At 33.9% G+C, this 23,542-nt stretch overlaps 3 protein-coding genes across 8 annotated transcripts; 2 read left to right on the top strand and 1 right to left on the bottom strand.

Moving 5' to 3' along the window:
* The first annotated feature begins 2,612 nt into the window (after positions 1–2,612).
* Positions 2,613–9,805, top strand: LOC123198132 (calmodulin-binding transcription activator 3-like). Of its 3 annotated transcripts, none has more exons than XM_044612752.1 (13): positions 2,613–2,780; positions 2,881–3,000; positions 3,518–3,633; positions 3,825–3,913; positions 4,309–4,351; positions 4,920–5,127; positions 5,254–5,367; positions 5,489–5,817; positions 6,404–6,907; positions 7,101–7,798; positions 8,236–8,818; positions 8,961–9,284; positions 9,497–9,805. In XM_044612752.1, the coding sequence occupies exons 1-13, from the start codon at positions 2,741–2,743 to the stop codon at positions 9,596–9,598; spliced, it is 3,270 nt and encodes a 1,089-aa protein (XP_044468687.1). In that variant the 5' UTR covers positions 2,613–2,740; the 3' UTR covers positions 9,599–9,805. The 3 variants fall into 3 exon arrangements, with proteins under 3 accessions (XP_044468687.1, XP_044468688.1, XP_044468689.1); XM_044612753.1 differs by having other exon boundaries at positions 2,615–2,780; positions 6,407–6,907; XM_044612754.1 differs by lacking the exon at positions 2,613–2,780 and having other exon boundaries at positions 2,977–3,000; positions 3,518–3,723.
* On the bottom strand, positions 9,772–14,598 carry LOC123198133 (ubiquitin carboxyl-terminal hydrolase 4-like). 4 transcript variants are annotated; one of them, XR_006497963.1, is made up of 7 exons: positions 14,274–14,598; positions 13,469–13,585; positions 12,884–12,982; positions 11,637–11,825; positions 11,206–11,387; positions 10,486–10,943; positions 9,772–10,090 (listed from the first exon to the last, which is right to left on the bottom strand). XR_006497963.1 is itself a non-coding variant. In XM_044612755.1 (6 exons), exons 1-6 carry the CDS (start codon positions 14,388–14,390, stop codon positions 10,538–10,540), a joined length of 1,110 nt encoding a protein of 369 aa, XP_044468690.1. In that variant the 5' UTR covers positions 14,391–14,598; the 3' UTR covers positions 10,148–10,537. The 4 variants fall into 4 exon arrangements, 1 of the variants encoding a protein (XP_044468690.1); XR_006497961.1 differs by lacking the exon at positions 9,772–10,090 and adding an exon at positions 10,148–10,407; XR_006497962.1 differs by lacking the exon at positions 9,772–10,090 and adding an exon at positions 10,148–10,362.
* A 579-nt stretch (positions 14,599–15,177) lies between these two features.
* On the top strand, positions 15,178–16,873 carry LOC123198131 (50S ribosomal protein L29, chloroplastic-like). Its single transcript, XM_044612751.1, has 2 exons — positions 15,178–15,581; positions 16,472–16,873. Exons 1-2 carry the CDS (start codon positions 15,273–15,275, stop codon positions 16,643–16,645), a joined length of 483 nt encoding a protein of 160 aa, XP_044468686.1. The 5' UTR covers positions 15,178–15,272; the 3' UTR covers positions 16,646–16,873.
* The last annotated feature ends 6,669 nt before the right edge of the window (positions 16,874–23,542 follow it).

Raw genomic sequence — 23,542 nt, 5'->3', positions numbered from 1 at the left:
TCCGGGTACAAGTTTTACAGACTCCCGTTCAAAATATGATTAAAAAGCGGATACATACCGTATGCCCCCTGATATTTGTTTGTATCCACGAAGCATCACCAATAGTGATGCAAAACCACCCACCACACCCCATAGAGGTGGACTAAGTTGAGTGATAATAAAAGAGATTTCATGTATAAGAAAATATGAATTTAAATCTCTAATATTTTAAAAGTAAATTATTAACTTATTTAGTAAAATGTTTATGGGTTAATCACTAGACTTGAGGTTTTACTTGTTTGATATAGTTGATTTTATGCATAAAAAAATATGAGTTTATATCAATCTTCGACAACATTTCAAGATTAAACAATTGACTAATCTGGTATAGTGATTGTAGGTCAATTATTGAACTTAGGGTTTTATCTGCTCAAAATGATTGATTTGGTCTCGAAGAGATAATCCATTTTAAAAATGTTGTTTTTACTTTTACCCTTTGAGTTAGACTTGAATCGAACTTAAGTCAAAATAGTCATTTCATTATTAAAACTATGTTGAACTCTAGTTAAAGAGAGTTTAACTTAATCCAACTAACGAGTTGCACAATGATTCAATTCAATTCGAACATAGCTCATGAATTAATTTGAGTTATGTCAAGTGATTGAGAGAGTTTAAATCAGTTCAACTAATGAGTTGAGCGATAACTCGATTCGTTTCAAATTTAACTCACTATTCATTTGAGTATATCAAGTAATTTTTCAGATGACATCGTTTTGTTTATTATTTAGTAAATCGATATTATTTTTTTAATGAGTCTTGAACTCAAACACTAGTTCAACTCATAAATCTGAGTTATAAACTCAAATCAAACTTTAAGTTTTATACTTAGGGACCAAACCGAACTCAAATTGTCTCATTTTTTATTTAAGTCAAATTTAAGTTAAAAGATGTTTGAACTCAATTCGAATTCTATCACTCTTTATTTACCCTTAGAAATATACTAATCGAATTCACTGAGTTCTTGTTGACTGAATTTGCTACATGAATTTGTCTATAACTTGTTTATCCTTAATCTTTTTCAATGAAATGGATTTGATCTCTAATATGGCTAACACTATTATAACTATCATAGTTTGATTTACCTGAATTTTTTATTGTAACTTGAGACTGACAGTTCCTACTTCGGGTGTTTGTTTCTATGTTGGTTTTGCCACATTGATACCTTATATTATGATCATAGTATTTGACTAATTTCAACCATTTTCTTTGTCTTGTATTTAATTTATTATGTATGCTTCAAACTCTGGTGAACAATGTTGATGTTGCATTGAACTCCGTACAAATAATATTGCCATATTTTTTAAGACAAAACCATTATTACAAGTTCTGAATCGTGTCTGGGATATCTTTTCTTATAATCTTTGAGTTGTTTTAAAGACATAAGTTATTACATTATCCTTTTTGGCGGAAGAATTGTCCCTAACTTGTTCGAAGCATTTGTATACAGGTCACATTCAACATTCCCATCACGCAATGCTAAGAATGGAGCCATGGTCAAATACCTCTTCAACTCTTATAATCTTTTTCTCAAAGAATCTGTCCACTTGAATGAGGTTTCCTTTATCGTGAGTGCTATACACAGTTGAGCTATCTTAAGTCTCGGAAACTCTTCACTTCTCTTACATACTTCAGTCTCTGCCATTCAAGTCTCCGTACAATGTCTGAAAACATACTGTCCATGACAGTTCTTTCCATGCAAAATTTAAAAAAGAAAAGCTTTTGTTATGTGGGAAAACTGAAGTTCATTAGTTTTTAGGATACCTTTTAATATTAGCATAGACAACTGAAATAGGAAATTAATTTATCTGATTTTGTATTTTGCAGAAGTTGCATTCATGGAAGGTGGAAGTGGGTTTACTGTGTTGAATGTAGGTTTTCTACATATTGCAGCTGCTCATGATTATGACTGGGCCATTGAAGCCGCAATTGTTGCTGCAGAAATTGATATCTATATGTTTTACTTTTTTCAGTGTACCGGACACCATATGTCTATTTGCATTCAAGAGGCCGAAGAAGTTTCTATCCCAAACCCTGTTTGCCCTGATAGCCACAATGCATTGCCTGAGCAAGCTTTTGAACCCAACCTTGATAGCCCTGGTAGCTCTAACGGCGCAACGCATATGAAAAGTAAGGGGAGGCCATAAAAGAAAGCTGAAGCTTGTAGGCTATATGTTACTGGCATCAAATTAAATGTCTACCATCTGCAATTGTTCCAAGATCCAACCATCTCTTTTCCCCTTCACATTCAAATTTTTATGATGAATTGTCTTGGAAACTCCAGAAAACTTATGGTGACATTACAAGTGAAAGGTTCTGTAAGAGATTTGAGAAGCTGTTGTCTCTGATTTCTGTGATATAGTCGAATCAAATGAGAATAAAAGAGGGAAATAATACATGTATTATTTAATTATGAATACAAATTCTGATGTGATATTTTGTAATACTATTACTGATACAGTTGATTGCACGTCAAAGAATTAAAAAATTACTTAACAGTTTCTGAAACTCCTCCTCAAGTTTATTCATGTCTAAATGCCCCCCAAAATCTAAATTTGATTTTAATCATACCCCTAACAATCTCCCACCTCATTCAGTTCATTTAATCACACTGTCAAATCACCACTCACTTCACTGACTGGTCACTGATCACTATGGCACTCGACTAAAAGTTGCTTTCTTTTTTATCCACATCACATCTTCAATGGCAGAAACCAGACGGGTCGCTCTTGGTGATAAGCTCGGTAGTAATCTAACTTTAACTCACTCTTTTTGATTGATTAGAGTTGGTGATTTGGTGTTTAACTGTTCATGAAGCTGATTACTGAATTAATGGGGTTGCAGATATCGAGCAATTACTTATTGAGGCTCAATCTCGATGGCTTCGTCCGGCTGAAATTTGTGAAATTCTGAAAAATTATAAAAAATTTCGTATCGCGCCTGAGCCTCCTCACTTGCCCCAAAGTATGTGTTTGCTTTTTATATTGAATCGTGATCATAAAGTGTTGAGTTTTGTAGTTAGTCACTTTGATCAAGCGGGGTTTTTCTGACTTTGAATTTCAGACGTATAAATATAAAAAATATAGTATTTTCTGTTTCAGCTTCATGCTTGGAGGGTTGTGATTTGTTTGATACTGTATGAACTTGAAGTCAATGTTTTGTTCATTGGAGCTATTCTAATGGTTTAATTTGTACCCTTTAGGTGTTTAATTTGTTTTGGAGTTGCAATCAAATTCATTCAAAATGGAAAGTAGTTGCTTTGTGATTTCTTAGGCTGTAATCTAAGCTTCGTATTTTTTATTGAATTCTGGTGTTACTTGTTTCGTTCCTCAACTTTTGAAGTGTTCAAGAGTGGTAGAACAACTGTATTTGAGTTCATGTATCCATTTCCTTGTTTGTATCAATTAGGCGCACTTCTGAAACTGATTATTTAAAGATCAAGACGTTATATTTAAACTGTGACTTACATTTCTGATTTCAGGTGGTTCACTTTTTCTTTTTGATCGGAAAATGCTTAGATACTTTAGAAAAGATGGCCATAACTGGAGGAAGAAAAAGGATGGGAAAATAGTAAAGGAGGCTCACGAGAGGCTCAAGGTGAGTGCCAAATTAATTAATTGATTTTTTTAAGTTTGTAAGCCCCCTACCCTAAATTCACCGGAGGAAATGGATGCAGATTTAGTTCAGGTAAGTTAATCTTGTGGTGTAAATGCTGGCATAAGATTTGTTTTATGGAACATTCCATTGTGCTTTCAAATAACTGATACAACAAATTTAAATTCTTTCAGGCTGGAAGCATTGATGTGTTGCATTGCTATTATGCCCATGGAGAAGAAAATGAAAATTTTCAAAGGCGCAGTTACTGGATGCTGGAAGAGTAAGTCTTTGAAATTTCATTAGTATTTGTCTTCAACTAACTACTGCTGTGTTGTGTACTCAATATCCCCAAAACACATGCAAGTTTTATGAACGTCACAAATTGCTCTGTGCTTAAAATATGCTAGAAATTTCAGATTTTTTTAAAGATCATTGCTTTATATTCTCTCTCTAGTTCACGCGCACAGTGTAAGGACTTGCAAATTTTGTTGTTATAGATCTTTCTATCTCTTGCTGTCAGAGGTGTATCTTAACTTTGTAATGTTTTCATCTTCAATCGCTACTTTTTATCTATCAAGACATGCTTGAAATAATTTTACATTTCCTTATTTCTTTCTTCAAGGACCTTTTTTGGGACTCACTCTTTTTCTTCTTACCAAACTGATCACTATGCAGGGAACTCTCACACATAGTTCTTGTCCACTATCGAGAAGTAAAGGTTAGACTTTGTCCTATCATCTTTTACATGTGCGTGTGTGTGTCTGTTCATACATTTATCTGTAAGTTAAATTAATATTTTCTGTAAAAGGTCGTAGTTGTTAAACTTGTCCTGAATATTTATTTTAATTAGTGGGCAAGGTCTTTTAAATTGCAGAGTGCAAGTGTTTAATCTTGGCATTATAGAATGTCAAGGTAAATATTTTTTATTTTTGACTTGAAGTTAACATTTTGGATTCAATGCTCTTAATATTTCTTTTCCGTTTGCTATTAGAATCCACTCAGTTGACACATGTACTATTGCTTTTTTATTTAGTGAATGTTGAATGGAAAAGAATTATCAGCTATACACTTCCAGCATGTAACATACATGGCCTTCCAATAAAGACAGTGTAATGAAGCATTAATGGTGATATTATAGTCAGTTGGCCATATTTTGAAATTGTGCACTCATGATCCTTATAGATTATCCCATAATATGTCATGTTCAGTGGCATTATTACTGCAACTTTTCATATCGTATATTTGGAGTCCTATTCTTTTCTAATTTGTTTCCCTTGAATTATCAGGGAAATAGGACAAATTATAACTGCATTAAAGCAACTGAAGAAACTATTCCTTATTCCCAAGAAATGAAAAAAATTATACCCAGTTCTGAGATAGATGGTTCTGTGTCTTCCAGTTTCAATGCCAGCAATTACCATTTACCATCACAAACTACAGATACCACAAGCCTGACCAGTGCTCAGGCATCAGAACATGAGGATGCTGAATCAGGTGCATTTCTTGAAGCTTTTTATCTCTTAGCTCCCTGTTGATCATGAATGCTTCTGTAAGATTGCTTTTTCATGATGAATGTATACAAAATTTTCATAATCATACAAAAGATGATACTTGATGCAGTGTGTAATAATCAAGCAAGTTCCAGATTCCATTCTTCTCTTGATTTACAGAACCCTGTAATGGAGAATATAGATGCTGGATTCTCAGATCCTTATTACCCTACACCATTTACAAGTAAATCAGTTTTCTCACTTTTATTTTAGTAAGATTATCTTCCAGTACACATTTCTGTTGTTTAGTTGGTGGTTATGCGAGCTGACATGCCAATATTATTGTAATACTCTGTTGTTAATAGATGATTACCAAGGAAAGTTCTCAGATATTCTAGGGACAGATTTTAGTTCACTTAGTCAAGCAGATAAAAGTAAGGATAGTAGTGATGCTGGATTAACATATGACCTCCTGAAAAACCTTGATCTCCAGTCATGGGAGGATTTCTTGGAAGATGGTGCTTCTGGCGTTGGAGCACTGCCTTTCCACCCATTGTTTTCATCAACTCAACCTGACACCATGGGAAACATACCTAAACAAGAGCATGAAATTTGGGGACAGCTTTTTACCAAAAATTGGAGCTTTGGTGAACGGCATGAATTTGGGAGTCGCCTATCGGTCCAGGATTGGCAGGTAGGGTATGATGTACCTTGTAGGTCTATATTATTGGCATCAAACCTTTTTTTTCCTTTTGGCTATGATTTTAATGCAGGTAGAAATTCTTGGAAGCATTGGTTCATACAAGTTACAAGTGAAATTGAGGCTTTTGAATAGAAGTTTGCAATTTGGTTATTTCTTTTTTTCTTTTGAAATCTTATTTTTAGTTTGTAAAAGTCATTCATCTTTTTGGACTCTGGTTTTGCAATTGCTATTTATATTGGTGTTTTGGCCTTTGTGTATAATTTGTCCCAGGTTATTTGGTCATCTCTTCCCTTTGATTTTTCTGAAGTAAATTACCCTGAGGCTTGCTTACGTAAAAATTAACCATGGTTGTATTATGTTTTCCATTTTGTGGTGACATAATAACTTATTGGTTGATATATTGGTTCATGGCAAGTAATTAATTCTAATCATATTCACATTTGTTGTTTTAATATCATCTTTAAATAATGCTTAAACTTTTATGCGTATATACCAGTGTCAGGATACATCATAGCTGAGAGTGTAGAATTCATTTCTCTTTAATTCATCTTGTTCAGACTTTAATTTGCCTTGTCAGCAGACATCTGAGAATGATTCTTCACTTTTATCCAAGTGGCATGTGGATCAGAAGTTGGCTTCAGACTCAGCATGTAATGTTACATCAAGGTCTCATGAGCAAGATAATGAGAGTGATCACCAAATAGAGCTGTCAAACACAGATCGTGGACATCTTTTGCAATCAGATCCAGTGAGCAATCTGACCAGACACGGGAAATCCCTCTTTTCCCTTTCTTTAAAACAGCATTTGTTTGATGATTCTCTGACTGAGGAAGGTCTGAAGAAGACTGATAGTTTCAGTCGCCGGATGAGTAAAGGACTTGGAGATGTAAAAGAGCTGCATATGCAGTCCAGTTCTGGGGCCTATTGGGACACAATTGAAAATGAAAATGAAGTTGAGGATTCCAAGACCCCTCCTCAAGTACACTTGGATACTATGCTGGGCCCTTCTGTCTCCCAAGACCAGTTGTACAGTATTATTGATTTCTCACCCAACTGGTCATATGCGGGCTCAAAAATCAAGGTATGTTAAGTTTATTATTCGATTTTCATAATATTGTCAATTAAGCATTAGATGTTTCAGTTATTTAACATAGAAAGAATATTAACTGTGTGCTTGAGTTAAAGCTGAATTTCCCTGTGTACGTGATATTTAATAAATATGTTTTTCTAACTTGTAGTTTCTTTCTCCTTTATTTTTTGTCCTCCTTATTCAGGTCCTGATCACAGGAAGGTTCTTGATGAGTCAACAGGAGGCAGAAAATAATAATTGGTCATGTATGTTTGGGGAAGTGGAAGTTCCAGCCGAAATTTTAGCTGGTGGTGTACTTCGTTGCCATGCTCCTCCACAGAAGGCTGGGAGGGTTCCATTATATGTTACACGGTCTAATAGGTTAGCTTGTAGTGAACTCCGAGAATTTGAGTATCGAGAAAACAATGTCCGAGATGTGAATCTCGCTGATAATAGTGGTAACATCACAAGTGAACGTCTCCATATGCGATTTGGAAAGTTATTGTGTCTAAGTTCTCTCAGTACTCTAAATTATGATCCAAGTAAACTAAACGAAATATCTGAATTGAGCAGTAAAATTAATTCATTGCTAAAAGAGGACAATGATGGTTGGGATGAGATGTTAAAACTTAATTTAGAGGAGAAATTTTCATTAGAAAAGGCTAAAGAGAAGCTTCTGCAGAAGCTTCTGAAGGAAAAGTTGCATGTATGGCTCTTGCAGAAGGTAGCTGAAGGTGGAAAAGGCCCTAGAGTTTTAGATCAGGATGGCCAAGGCATACTGCACTTTGCAGCTGCTCTTGGCTATGATTGGGCCCTAGAACCCACAGTTGTTGCAGGTGTAAATATCAACTTCCGTGATGTAAATGGATGGACAGCCCTTCATTGGGCGGCATATTGTGGCAGGTGAAAACTGTTAAAAGCTTTTTGTCTTGTTTCTTTTGAATTTGCCTACAGTAATAGCTTCCTGGCCTGCCTTTCAGTGTAGAAGACACCATATTAGGGGATGGGTTTGACACCAAGTTTAACTGAATGTTGAAGAAAGTTGTCAACTAATAATGGGGCTTTGAAAAGAAAGTTGTTAACTGGGCTAAAATATGCATAATGGTAGAGAGAAGTTCGAAATGTTGACTTAGCTTTATTGAGTTTATTGGTTGAAGTACCTATATCAGTGAAGCTAGTAGAAATAGTTGTCATATTTACATCATATCATGCCATTAAAGAAGAAATTAAGGAATACTTACTACTTAGTCTAATTTTTCTTGTACCTTTTTACTATCACTTGATGAACTACTTTGTTTCCTTTTTGGCATCTTCTTACATGAATTGTTTTTTGATACCAGAGAGCGTACAGTTGCTTCTCTCATCTCTCTTGGTGCAGCTGCTGGAGCACTGTCTGATCCAACTCCCAAGTATCCTTCAGGCCAAACACCTGCTGACTTGGCTTCTGCCATTGGTCACAAAGGAATTGCTGGTTATCTTGCAGAATCTGATTTATCTGATTTGAGTTCCCACCTTTCTTCTGTTGCAATTGATAAAAAGGATAGTGAAGCTTCAGAACTTAGCAGAGCAAATGCAGTTCAGGCGGTTTCTCATCCTGCTCCTATCACTGATGAGGAATTACGATATGGATTGTCAATGAAGGACTCATTAGCTGCAGTATGTAAAGCAACTCAAGCAGCTGCTCATATTCATCAAGTATTTCGAGTGCAGTCCTTCCAAAAAAAACAGTTGAAAGAGTATGGGGACAGTGCATTTGGAATATCAACTGAGCGTGTTCTTTCACTTGTTGCACTGAAGTCTCACAAGGCAGGACATCATGATGAACCTGTGCATGCTGCTGCTATAAGAATACAAAATAAGTTCCGTAGTTGGAAGGGTAGGAAAGATTTCTTGACAATTCGGCAGCAAATTGTCAAAATTCAGGTGCATTTCCATTTCTCATGGTTTCCTGGCTCATGCTTTTCTAGACATTTATCTTCTCTTTAACTCTATACTGCAAGCTCCTTCACTGTTTTTTTTTTTTTAATTTTAAATTTGTGAAGTCTTATACCATTTTGGGTGATAGGCACATGTTAGAGGCCACCAGGTAAGGAAAAACTACAAGAAGATAATTTGGTCAGTAGGAATTTTGGAGAAGATTATCTTGCGTTGGAGACGAAAAGGAAGTGGTTTGCGTGGATTTAAGTCGGAAGCAGTTACGGAGAGTTCCAGCATGATGGACACTTCCACAAAGGAGGATGACTATGATTTCCTGAGAGAAGGCAGAAAGCAGAAAGAAGAACGCCTGCAAAAGGCGCTTGCCAGAGTGAAGTCCATGGTTCAGTATCCTGAGGCACGAGATCAATACAGTAGACTGCTGAATGTTGTCAATGAGATCCAGAAGACAAAGGTAAGTGAACTCTATCTTGTTAAATACACACACATATACAGTATACTCTTGCATGAAAAGGATTTTGGAGACTTGAAATTTGTAGGATCTGGTACTTGTTTCCTTAATTTTAGAGCTTATTTTCTCATCTTAAGGAGCTCGGTTGATTGGTCATTATATTGAAATTACAACCTACTTGTTTTATTAAACATGTTTATTTCTTCTTAATGCAGGCCTCTGCTCTCAATAATCCAGAAGTTTCAGCAGATTTGGATGATGACCTGAAAGATATTGAAGCATTGCTAGATAATGACACTTTGATGCCCACCGCTTGAGTAAGAATTAAAATGTGGGTTCAATCCACTAATTTGTATCTTGTGTTAATAAGCTGTATTAAAATCCACTGTTATATGTTGTTACTTGGGAACTCATCTTATTATTCCTTTACAGCTCAAGTGTGAGCCAGAAATCAGCTGTATATATTTGACAGTGTGTGACTTGTACCATGAATATAATAATACCCCCTTAACATTGAATGTAAATTACTCGGGTATCAGTCTTAAGGGACATAATAATGTTACGGCGGTATCATCCCAAATTTGTAAAGCTAATACTCATCCCATGTCTAGAACAGTGTTTTAAATCCCAGACATGAACATGTTTGGGGACTAACCCCATTGACATAAGATATTTTGCAACTATTGGGATGGGACACAAGCATATGATTGGCAATTGCAAGCCTCGATTCTAATGCAATTGTTGGTACTTGCTACGTAATATGTTTGCGGTTAAACCCATCCGTTACCATGTCAATGCTCAATCCAGACCTGAGAACAATGTGACAATCCAAATTTATCTATCTATAAATCAATGCAAAATGTAAATTCTAGCAAGTAGCAACCATCTTTATAAGTGAGTGCACAAATTTCGATGGGCATTGCAATTTTAGTATTAAATGAACATTCTCAAGCAGAAAAATGACTGTAAACTGTCTCTGTGATAATCTCACACACCATATATACTCTGCTGCTCTTTTTTCCCCTCTTATTGTTGACCAAAAAAACCCAAAAGGACAGAAGTGTGCTTCCACCACCATCCACTGTACATTGTAAGTATACATTTTTCACAACCCATTTCCATCTCTCTTCTCACAGGTTGAAAAAAAAAAAAAATTAATAGACATTGACAGTAAAAAGAAAAGAGTCCAAATGATTAAAAGTACCTATTTGTTGTAATAAAACCAAAGTTGCCCCTCTCTTCTCAAACTCCCCTACTCAGCTCTTGTTACTAGTGCCAATGCTCTCGTAGAACAAGATGTACCCATGATCTGTATTACTTGAATATTCCTGTGCCGACCCAAAAAATGTCTGCACAGCTGACTCATCGATCATCTCCACATTTTCATCATCGAAAAACAGCCAGTGGTTATGGCTTTTCACAAGACTGACATAATGCCCATGGTTTGGCCCACTCCCAACATGGACTACTACAGCAAATAGTGAATACTCGATATCTGCATCTTCAACTGTGTTGCTAAGCTTAAGTTCAAGGGGAAAGACAACCCGGTATGACAGCTTCTTGTACCGCCCAAGCTGCTCAATGTATTTAAACCGCTTTAGATGGATGACCAGGATATGAGGAGGCTTCTTTATCTTCATCCTCTTCTGGGCTTCTTGCAAGCTGCAAGATAATGAAAAAGAGTCACCATGTTATTGAGTGGTAAGAGTTTCAACCAATGCCATTGAACTATATGTGCCCTAAAAGGTAATCAGAATTCCAAAAGGAGCAGGATTCATTCTAAATTTTATTAAAGGAGTAAATTTTTTACCACATCTGATCCAAATTTGTCAGAAACAAGCAGTCATAAAAATACCATAAAAGTTTGGTACATGCAATATCAACTGAGTTAGCAGTAATTACGAATTTAGTATAAATCACCAACCTGCAACACTTGTCACAGAAAAATTTATCCTCTGCATTCAAAGTTTCTGTGGAACTAAAGTTTTTCAAACAGCTTGTTATTGAACTGTTTTGCTCTATATCAAGACTCAAGTCAAAAAATGTTTCATCTCTAGCTGTCACAGTCTCACATCGCAGGCACCTTGTCTCATTGGTAAGTATTCCCTGGTTTGTACAGAAAAAATTATAAAGCATTATATAACAATACATTTTAATTTTTAATAAAAACAACAATATTTTTTTTCAAGGAATTTGAGTACTACTATAGAAATGCACACACCAGGAAAATATATAGCAAAATGTATCAAAGAAGATAGGAGCTAAATGATATTATTTCAGCATTGTGCTATCCTGCTAACTAATTGGAGCAAAAAATGATGAACAATGATACATGCAATGGACAAGAAAAATCACCTGAAAATTTTTGTGCACCCAGGTAACCAATGGCTCTTTCCGAACACCATTTGCATGACCATTTGTTGGCCCATTTGTAACCTTTTCAGGTGGAGATGAAGTTTCTGGATCACTTTTTGCAGCTTGAGCCTCTTTCTCAAGTATGTCAACAAGTTCATTCAGCAAGAAATTCAAGAATTCATGAGCATCCTAAAAATACAAGGGGAATATGAAGGAAATAAATACTTATTCCTTACTCTGATCTCTAAATTACTACAAAAAGAAAATTCAAGATTCTTGACAGCACAATGTGGCAAAGACAAGGGATGTGTTACTAGGAGGAAATGAACATCCACCTTATTCTTCATCACATGGCAATACAAAATTTAGAGAGCATCTCCTCGTGCCTAAACTGGTGATGGTAGCAAATTTGCAGACATGACCAAATTTTTGGTCCTCTATAAATAACCAGCATGCAAAAATTGGAAAAGGAATGAGATAAAATGTATTCTAATATACTATCTTGCAATGCCAAGTATTTTACTTTGACTTTTCCAAAAGCAAAACATGCTTCAAACGCGCAAGATATAATGTCACCATCCTCAATTGGCAATCTAAATCTTCAGAGCTCAACTAGTTTTACGGTAGTTGTCCAAAGTAATCAAAAGCACTGCAAAATAAGGTTAGATAACTAAAGTCCTATATGATGGCCTCATTAGAGCATAAAATATAATCCCAACTAATGTTTCAACAAGTGCACCAGGCTCCAGCTACTCTAAAGTGCTTGCTCACGACTTCCACAGTGGATGCCAACATCTGCAATTACAAAATTTACCAATTCGAATTTCATGGAAGTATGATTTGGCATTTTACCCATTTCACTAGCAACAGATAATATGTAGTAATACCAATGTAATTCATGAAATAACATTCTAAACCAGCAGCAATACTTTGCAGTGAAAAATCCACCCTATATATATAATCATTTGGGGAAATTTTGGAAGCATAGGAAAAGAAAATACAGCACTATAATCTAGTGTATCTCTAATGTCACAAAAACCCAGAAACCAAGCAGTTGCACTGGTAACATCAATCTTCAAAAAGATAAACAAGATTTTATCAATAAACAGTATCATTTTTATCATTCTTAAAGATGCCCTCATTTTTTAGGTTCACCTGCCCTTTCTATCTCCAACATCTTTAGCCTTCTCATATAAATTCAGCATTGCAATCAATAGCTCATATAATCAGTTGCAGATAATACACACCTGGTGCATATAGCTGCGGAAAAGCTCATTTTGTTTCTTCAATCTCTGCACAAAACGCTTTGGGGCAATGACACCTGTTTTCTTCTTCTGAGAACTTATCTACACAATTAGAACAACAAACCTATTGTTAATATTAGACTGAGCTATGTCCTTCTATGAAAATAATCACATTGTTATTATAAGAAAATAAGTTAGATTGAATGAGAATAATCGTATTGCACATAACACCTATGATGAAATCTCGATTAATTCCCTATCAACTCACATTGATTGCATCAAGAGGATAATCACTCAGTAGCCTACCACCCTGAATACTTGTTTGAGAACTTATTGTATGTCTTGACGTAAAAAACAAAGGAAAAAAATCAAGAAAGCATTCTCACATGTGTATTAAGAAGTTTGGTCATTTACATAGCAATTGCAGCAAAAACAACCTATCATAGTATGAAGGAAAAGCTTTTATTTTCAATATGCAAGATTCCTATGACTAAAAAGATGGAACTGACTCTATGATGAGCAGTATGTAAGAGCAAAATGAAAAAAACTGTGCCAAAGTAATAACAAGAAATATAAGTAGACCTTTACCTGTGTAAATAAGTCCGCCAAACAAGTCAAGAGATTCTCTTCGGCATCCCCCTCATTTTTATTATTTGAGTAGTACTCTAGCAACTGTTCCCGAAATGAAACACAAAAATAAAGTGCCTGTACAGAAAGGATGAGGTTTGCAGAAGTCTGAGAGTACCCTTAGAACACTCATTTTCAAACATTATAATAGAAAATGCTTTCTATTTTATTCCATAAGATATGTATCGACTTCTAACAAGTACATAAAGCAAAACCTTGAGTTTTCTGCTCCCCGCCGATATGAATACATACAACAAAATTGGCATCCAATGGATGCTAAATTTGGAGTTGAGAAACAATACATTCATTTTCTTTGATTAATACGGAAACCATGGTATGAAAAATCATGACATGGAGTTGCTAGCAACTGACCCCAAAATGTGACTCAATTTAATATAAAAATATATATCTAGAAAAAAGGCCAACCGATATTCTAAGAGGCGCCCTGAAGTTAACCCAAAACGAATTATACAGTAGAATGCAAACACTTGTTCAATTGTTAATTTTAAATTTGTATATAGTGATGTAGTAACCCAGTACTTGAACATTAAAAAAAAAACCAAAAACGACAGCGTTTTAATAACCAAAAAAGCTCACCACAACAAAAAAACACAGACAAAACAACACCAAATCAATTACATCTAATTTAAAAACTAAATCCGTTGTGCTCAAACAACAATCAAGAATTGTCAAAAACTCAAATTAAAATCAAAATTGAAATTCTTCACAAAAGGAACTAAATCGCAAAACTAATTAAAAATTGGACCTGCAAAACGCTGTTGCAATAACAAGTATTGCCAAAATTCTCGAGGCCAAAGTAACGCTCGCCTTCGGGGAACTGGTCGCCGAGAGCCTTCTCGAGTCTGGAGCCGGCAGCGCCCATGAGTTAGACGAGGGTAAGAGTGAGTCAGATCTCGTATAGCTCCGATTCAACTCAGCGATTCGCTATCCATAAACAAAGGACGAGTGAGAATTGAATTGAATCGAATTTGTAAGGGTTTGTAAATCGATTTATTTTTTTAAACAAAAAATATTTTTGATTGTGTGAAGCGAATAAGTACAAATAGAATTGAAAAGAGAGAAGGAAAGAGGAAGAAAATGAAATATATAGAAGATTCAAGTAACTTATTATGTCGCCCGCCACTTCTCTGTCACGTGCTGCCGAGCTGTAAATTCAGAGGATGGTTAAATTTTATAATTAATTTTTAAATAAATTGTAATTTAAGTATATTATATATAATTAAATAGTTTTAAATTAAAAATAAAATAATATTTAATTATATAATTTTATATTATTTATTTTTAATATTTTTTAATATATTCCACTTTTACATCATTTATTTTTTAAGAATAAAATGGATTTAAGTTAACCTTTAATTTGAGTTTAATGTGAATATGAAAGTTGAAACAGTTAATTTAAGTTCAATTTTAAACCAATTTGTATGACAAATTGTTGCTTGAGAAAAAAGAAAAATTATTTAAAAAAAAATTGTAAGATAACAGAAATCGTAAAAAAAAAATTTTAATAAACAGTTTAACACAAGTCGAATTGTCCATCTGACCCTTCAGCATTAGCTTGGATCGAATCAAGGCTAACACACACAACACGCATTAGAAATTTTAAAAAATATATATTATTAATGCTTTGTTAATAAAATAGTTTTAACCCCAAAAAAAAGCAAAAAAAAATTGACGATAACGTTTCAAGAAAGGGCAGCCTTATCATCTACAAGCTAAGAGCTCACTCTTCAACGAAGCAGAGAAGATGCTGAGCCTCTCCGTAACTTTTCCTCCCAAACCCATTTCCCAACTCCCCAGATCTTTCTTCAATGGCGTCCAGTTTCGTCAACCGAACCCCATTCGCCTCCCTTTCATTAAAATTCGCACTTCTTCTTCTTTATCCGTAGTAATGATGGCTAAGAGAGAAGAAGAGCTGAAAGAAATTAGAGCCAAAACCACTGAGGAAATCAATGAAGAGGTTGTTGATTTAAAGGGTGAGCTTTTCATGCTCCGCCTCCAGAAATCGGCGCGAAATGAGTTCAAGTCTAGTGAGTTTCGTCGTATGCGAAAAAGGGTACTCACTGCTCTTCATTTTTAAGCTTTACTTGTTCTTTGGGTGGGAGAGTTTAAGTTGAGTTCTGAATGTATGGGATTTTTGTTAATTGTGTAAAGTTTGTATTTTTGAATTGTTATTCTCTTTCTTTTTCAATCTCTTTTATCCTTTATATTGTGGTTGTTAGAATGAAAAGTTGTTTTTTTAATATGTTTGAGATTGTTGTTAATTGTGTAAAGTTTGTAATTTTGGAATATTGAATGTTCTGATTCTTGGTTTAATTGGTAAAATGAAATTGTTATACTTATTGCATTGAATGTGAAATTGCAGTGAGATATAATTTGTGACTTTAATTCCGGTGTCTAATGTTACAAGTATAATTTGCCTCAACAATGTTTCATTTGGCAACTTAATGTGTATGAAACTGAATTGCTTAAATGTTTAGTGGATTATCCGTTTATGGGTTGTCATTTTGAGTGTAAAGTTTGTGTTTTTGAAATTTTTGCTTGTATAAGCTTCTGCAGATATTGTGATTAAACTCTTTTGACATTGAACTGAAACAGCCATAATTGTAACAAAAATGAATTTGCAATGAAATATGGTTTGTGAATCTTACAAGTTTGAGGTTGATGGTTACAGTCATAGTTTGGCTCAAGTATTCATTTGGCGACATTATGGGATGAGAGATGCGATTAGGTGGAAAATATTATTTGTGGAAACAAATTGTTATTCTGTCACAATTGACTACCGAAACTCTCTACTTCCTGTCCACCTGTTACTGGCACATTAAGTTAATCCTGTCTTGTGTCTCTTTGCTCTATGTGAAATACTACACCATGCAGCAAAGAGATCTCTACACTGATTTGAAATCATACTATCACACTGATTATAGAGTTTTTTTCTGTCAATAGATTGCTCGTATGCTTACTGTTAAAAGGGAAAGAGAGATCGAGGAAGGAATTAATAAGCGACTGTCAAGAAAGCTTGATCAACAATGGAAGAAAAGCATTGTTGTTAGACCACCTCCATCATTGAAGAAGTTGCAAGAGGAAGAGGCAGCTGCAGAGGCTGAGAAATCTGTATGAGCCTACATACTTATCTGATGCAGATAATATACTTTATTTAAGAAAAGGCTCTTTAGATCATTGCTCATTTTCTGTTTCAGACCATTTGTGTCTAATGTGCTGTTGCTGGTAGGTTTCTACATCTTTTTCCTTTTATAAATTTTTTTATCTTTCTCCCCAGCAACAAGCTTGAGAATGATTGTTCTATCCACATTTCACTTATTTAGCAATTACCTCTCCTAATTACAAGATTCAGCTCCAATTAGAAATATTTTTTTGGTGGGACTTGGCCAATTTAGGGAGGATTGAATCAGTTATTCTGGGTTGACACTTTCTTTTTGGATAATTCTTGACATTAGTTGTAGGAAATGGATGAGCACTAATGGGCAAAATGGATATTGCTTGAGGCAGTGAAGTAAGAGATAATGATCTTGGGTTTGTCAGAATTGATGGTTTTCAGCTTTCAGTTGCTCCATTTTAGTAGTAATGCTGAAAAATAGTTAAATTTCTCTTGGTCTCAAGTTTTTGAAGCTGCCCAGATTTTTCTTCAGGTTATTGCATGCAGGCTTGTGGAGAGACTTTAAAAATCCCATATACAATCCATTAAAAGTGTTGGGCTACCTAACCTTCTAGCTTAGATCAGACTTCAGGAACTTGACAAGAAATAATGGTAGCCTGAAAGCTAATCCGTAAACCGGCTGAAGTACAGAAGTTATTTTCACCTGTAATCATAATGATGAAATGTGTGTTAGGGGTAGGGGTGGACTTTATGCAAGGTAGTTTGTAATTGTTGTTTGGCCTCAAGATGAAGTTTCAGCTTGACTCAAGATTGACGTCTTGTTAGTGTTGCTACACCAAATCTCATTTCTATTATTATAAGTACGCATAATTTTATTGAAATCATAAATTACCCAAATTTTAGAATCTTGGTTTTCATACTCTTATACATCCATTAACAGACAAAAGTTAGGAAAGATGCTATCATCTATGCTTGGAAGCAATGGATATGGATTGATATGTCACCTTTGGAATCTATCTACTCGACTTGGTCTCTAAGATAATAAAAAATTGAAAAAACTCAGACTGTTTTATAAGTAGCATAGCATAAGAACAAGCACTGTGCTCTGTTCCTGGAAAGAAATAGGGCCTCAGAAGTATCAAATGTTCGTTTTCATCATTCTAAAATGCTGTTAAGATAGGGGGAAAAGGATTATTTCCTACTCATTTTTTAGGCCTATCTCAAACCTATACCCACGGGAGATGAAAAACTCTTTTTTCCACCCATAACTAAACTGCCGTCCAATTTTTCAATTACGGACAGGGGTAAAATCGATATTTTACTGTTTAAAACTTTTGTAACATCCTTGGTCCAATAACCTGGTCTACTGTCAAGATATTATCCATTTTGGACACACAGTTTATCATGGTTTTGCTTCTGGGTTTTACAACCCAAAACGCATCTTAACAATTTAAGGAGCTTACAACTATTTACCCAGTTAAATTCTCTCACCTCTAACCGATATGAGATACATAAACAAAGTACAGACAGACCAACATCTCTCCCGTGCTTTGTCGATGTGAGAGACTTAGCATCCTCACTGAGGTTTGCCCCACTATCGTTCAAGAGGACACGCAGAGCCGTTCTGATATCATTTGTAATATCTCTGGTCCAATAACCTGGTCCACTGTCAAGATATTGTCCACTTTGGACATACAGTCCATCATAGTTTTGCTTTTGGGTTTTGTAACCCAAAACGCGTCTTAACAGTTTAAGGAGCTCATAGCTATTTAACCAATTAAATTCTCTCACCTCTAACCGATGTGGGATACATAGACAGAGTACAGACAGACCCAACATTTCTCCCGTGTTTTGTAAATGTGGGATTTGCCTAAAGGTATTACATTTAAAATTTCACCATTTCCCTCCTCCAAGTTTTAAAAACTAACAACTCAACCTATCCTCAAAGTCTAAAAAGTTTAGATTTCACCCCTAGGGTTTGCTTCCTTCTTCGACCACCATCGACGACGGACGCATTCCACCGATCTCTCATATTTGATTATAAAGGACGACGAAGGACGATTCTTCGTCACCTAGATCTGGACGACAAAGAGTCGTCCAGATCTGAAAGAATCTGGAAAAACAGACGAAGGATGACGAAACACCGTGTGACGAGGAGATGAAGATCTCTTCATCGCACCACTATCGTCGCACCAGGATAAGGAGGAGACCGATGACGATGTCGGAAGATGAAGTTGAAGAATATGAGTGAAATTGCTATTTTTGAAAGTTATGGGGGGGTTACGTTTTGAAAAATATAGAAACCCTAGTTTTGGGGGTAAAAATGTTAGTTTTCAAAGTTTAAAAACTTTAGGTAAATGTGAAATGTTAGTTTCTAAAACCTGAGGGGGTGAAAGTTAATAAACTTTATAACTTTTTACTATAAACAGTAAAATATCGATTTTGTCACTATCTCTAATTGAAAAATTGGATGACAGTTTGATTATGGGTGAAAAAAGAGATTTTTCATCTCCCATAGATATAAGTTTGAGATAGACTTGAAAAAAGGGTGGGAAATAAACCTTTTCCCTAAGATAGGTCATGTTAGCTGTTCTGGATATAGACAGTTTTTTTTATGAAACTTTGACCTTGTCAGCCTTTGACAAAAGATGGGAATCTTGCCAGTTTACGACAACAACTCCATGTTATAAAAATCTGAATGTTGAAATTCTGATCTCTTTAACAATTTAATATAGTGATCATATAAAGATTTTCTTCAAATGTTCTGCCTCACCATTGTCAAAGATCAAAGTTGATGGGTTTACACCTATATATCTATACAGAAATATAAATGTATATCTGGTGAATTTTATTGAAAGAAAGTGTGTATGAATTTCGAATAATAGTCTAACTCAAGACTCTTTCAAATCAGAGTCATGGTGTTAAAGTAATGTATGAAAAGATCTGTGGAGAGCTCTTGATAAGAATGTGAGCTTGGCCTCATGGAAGCCGCACTCTTTCTCACTAATTACTAATATTGGATTCAGGTTTACCCATGATGGATCGATTCGATCTGATTTGATTAACTATCAAAGGATAGTTATTGGTAGTTGGAGTGACAGTTAGATTTTTATTTAAAAATCCTAACTGTCTCCCCAAGAAAAAGAATCCAACATGCAAAAGCACAATCCAGTCTCCCAATTGGAAAAATAATACACTAACAAATAGTGTCATGAAAATAGACTAATGTTAACACCTTACGTAGAATTCGAAAATGCTTTATTAAAAATACAAACGAATACGTAAATTCACATTTATAGTTTTTATATATTTTGATCTTGACATATTTAATTATTTTCAACAACTAATATTCTTGATTTTACCAACTCCCACCATGTGGGATTGACTGAGCTATACTTTTCAGACGATGTCTTATCAACTTTACAGATGCATGGATCAGATCCTGATTTGTGTTCTGTCAATCTAAACTTTCTCTAACTCCAACCATGCAACTTGTTTCTTTCCATGCAGCAACTTTTCAAACTTTTGACCAGATTGATGCCTCTGCAACTCTACTCTATATATATATATATATATAGCTGGATGATTCAAGCTTCTCTCTTATTAGATTAGATTAGCCTCTTCTGAATTCTGATCATGGATCGCCTTTATTGGTGTTTCCTCCACGTTTTTCTTCATGTTATGTCTTCTCTTTACTGATATTAATGTAAGGTATGAGCTTCTTTCTCTTGTATTTACTTTTCTTTTGTATTATGAATGTCACTGAACATTCAAGTTGTATGCTGCCATTGTAATATTATTTTGGGTTCTTCAGATCATTATGATCTCTAGAGATATAAAGGTCCCTTTTACACATTATCAATAATGCTATAGTTAAGGATTGTGTAGGTAATGTGGTACATACATCTCCATTAAAAAGTTTCTCTTTGATCAATGCCAGACTACTGGCCTGTTTAATTAAAATTTTCCTTCATTAATATAAGACTTAAATTAAGGATAAATTTTAGTCGAAATAGTTTATATTCGAATTAAATAAGTCAAACTCAAATTGAAGTAATCTTAGCTTATTAAGCTTATAATTGATGTTGGTATTAGAGTTAAATCTCATATTTTGTTACGCTTATAATTGATGTTGGTGTCAGAGCTAAAACTCATACTTTTTCTTCTTCAATAATTTTTTTTGGATTTTTCTTATTTTCTCAGTGATTCTTTTTCTTCTCTAATAATTAATCTTTTTTTCCAATATTAATTTTTATCAGTTTGAGCAAGTCAAACTTGAATTTGTGTTGACCGTCTTAGATTTGTGTTATGTTTGAGTTTACTTTTGTTTGGATTTGGCTAAATTTGAATCTACCCCAACCTTAAATTGATCAATTATCTTGTCTTGCGAAATAGGCACTAATTTAAGTATTAGGGATAAGAATGGTAGTTAATGGTAAAATAGGTACAAATGTGATATGTATACCTGGATACTATACTATAGTGTGATTTTTCGTATGCTAGATTAGGGCTTTCTAGTTGGGCCAGAGTCTTCGATGAAACTGGTTTTCAACTAAGGACGTGAAATGGGTTAGGTTAAAGGTTCATAGACACTGAATTTGGGCCCCCAGACGGGGTTGATGGGTCCTAAACATTCATATGCTTTTTTCATCCATTTTAGTTAGAGGAGCTTCTTCTCCACTCATAAGCTCAATCTGGAACAAATCATTGTGGACTCAAGTCAATTTCAAGCTGGCTCTAGTTCAGATTGCATCCACCTTTGATCGGAAATGGAACACAAAAAATTAAATTAAAGTATCATCTCATGACAAATATTGATGCTGTGCTATTGGCTATCCAATCTAACAAATACTTAGGTTAGTAAATTATTTCGTATACACTACCTTAATAAAACCGATTTAAACTATATAAATTATATGGTGATCTTATTTTGATGCCAACTTGCTTATGTCTTACAGATTATAATTATATATTTTACATGATTTTATAATATGAATTATTATCATTTTAATATAAATGTCGCTGTTGTGTTGTGTGTATGATTGTTCACAGTCAGTTTTCTGATTATGAAAATATTTAGAAATAAATAGAAACAGCAAATGAAGACACTTGTATGTATGTATGTATGTATGTATGTATGTATGTATGTATGTAATTACAATGCGAAATATTATAATTAAGTTGCATTGCACACGATCGAAGAGAATAAAGGATTATGCAAGACTGATGATTAAATTACAACAATAATTGGTATGTAATTTTAACCATAATATTAAAATTATGTCTTACATGATTTTATAATATGAATTATTATCATTTTAAGCATTCTTCTTCTCTGATAATGACTTTATTTTATTTTATTCTTTGATGAATCTTCTTTTATTCTGGCAACTCTTCTTCTTTTTTTAATTTTAAGTCAGTTCGAATGCATCCCTATATTTAAACAATTCAAGAAAATTGGGTGTCTTCTATTTTGGGTTGTGCTTCCAATAAAATTTCTTGATTTCATTATGTTATATGTATGAGATCAATATACCAAGATAAATCTTGAGTAGATTTACTACTAAATATATGCCTATCGAAGAATTTCATGGATAGATTTGTTCAAATGTGGGATTTCAAATGTAGAGTTAGATGATCTAGGTTCGACTATACACTCTCACAAATAATTTGAGTGTATAACTAATGCTTTTCAATATATCTATAATAAAGTGAAAGGCTTTGATGATGAGTTGTTGAGTTAATCTCTTCAGAATTTCTAGACTTAGTGATTAGGCTTTGCTTTGCTTTGCTTTGCCTAGTATGGTGATGATTGAACAAGTGATGAGTCTCCCTATATCTTTCACTGTCCATAGCTGTGAATTTGGTGTGATTGCTGATGGTTCCAAGTGGTTGATGATGCTTGAAAAATAAAAATACAAAAGAGCATAATAAGAATATATGTTTAAACATATTTAATCATCAAATTAGATTGCTTACAAATCAATTTATATAATATATTCGTAAATCCAAAACGTTGGGCATAACAGTTGAGAAAAACTAGGTGCCATTATAGTATTTATCGAAACTCAATGAGGAGTAACAGAGAAGATATCAACTAAAATTTGACTCCACTTCCTTAGTTTCATTTCATAAGTAACCAGAAAATCCTAATTCATATTTATTAATTAGTATCAATTATATATATCATGTTGGGATTTCTAATACTTATATACGTGTGTATATGATATCGAATAATATGAGAATCACACCCAAAAAAAACTAATTATTGAGATTGAAAAGTTTAAAACAATATAAATTTACACTAAAAACTCATTTTTTTTATTATGTGAGATTCAAGATTCATTACTTTTAACCTTGTAACATTGTCTTGACACATTGAGTTGAGTGAGACCAATTGGGTTTCATTTGGAAACAACATACCTTTCAACAAGTAATCAGCATTGAAGTAGTAAAGATATGATGAAATTAGCATAGATTTTAAGACCCCCACAATAAAATTTCAATTAGGGGGTGTTTAGTTTGGATAATGTTTTATTATCAAAATAGGGTGATTACCTTAAAGATAGATTACATAAAATATTACTGGGTATAAATGATTATTACATTTGACAAAATTTGGTAAAAATTGATATGTATAAATAATTATTATGTTTGGTTAAAGATAATAAAAGAATACTAATAAATTATTTTACTTAAATGTCTTTAGATATAATTATTTTTAAATATTTTTAAATTATTTATTATATTAATTAAAAATAAATTTATTTTTATCTTAAAAAATTAATAAATAATAATATAATTATAATAAAATCAAGATCACTTTGGTAATATTTTAATATTTAAGGTAAATATAGTAATTAAATTACCACTTATATTATCTATCATATCATCATTGA

The sequence above is a fragment of the Mangifera indica genome, chromosome 15 (genome assembly GCF_011075055.1).
Source record: "Mangifera indica cultivar Alphonso chromosome 15, CATAS_Mindica_2.1, whole genome shotgun sequence".
In the NCBI taxonomy this organism is placed as follows: domain Eukaryota; kingdom Viridiplantae; phylum Streptophyta; class Magnoliopsida; order Sapindales; family Anacardiaceae; genus Mangifera; species Mangifera indica.
The sequence above is the reverse complement of the archived record's forward strand: the minus strand, read 5'-3'. Positions and strand labels throughout refer to the sequence as shown.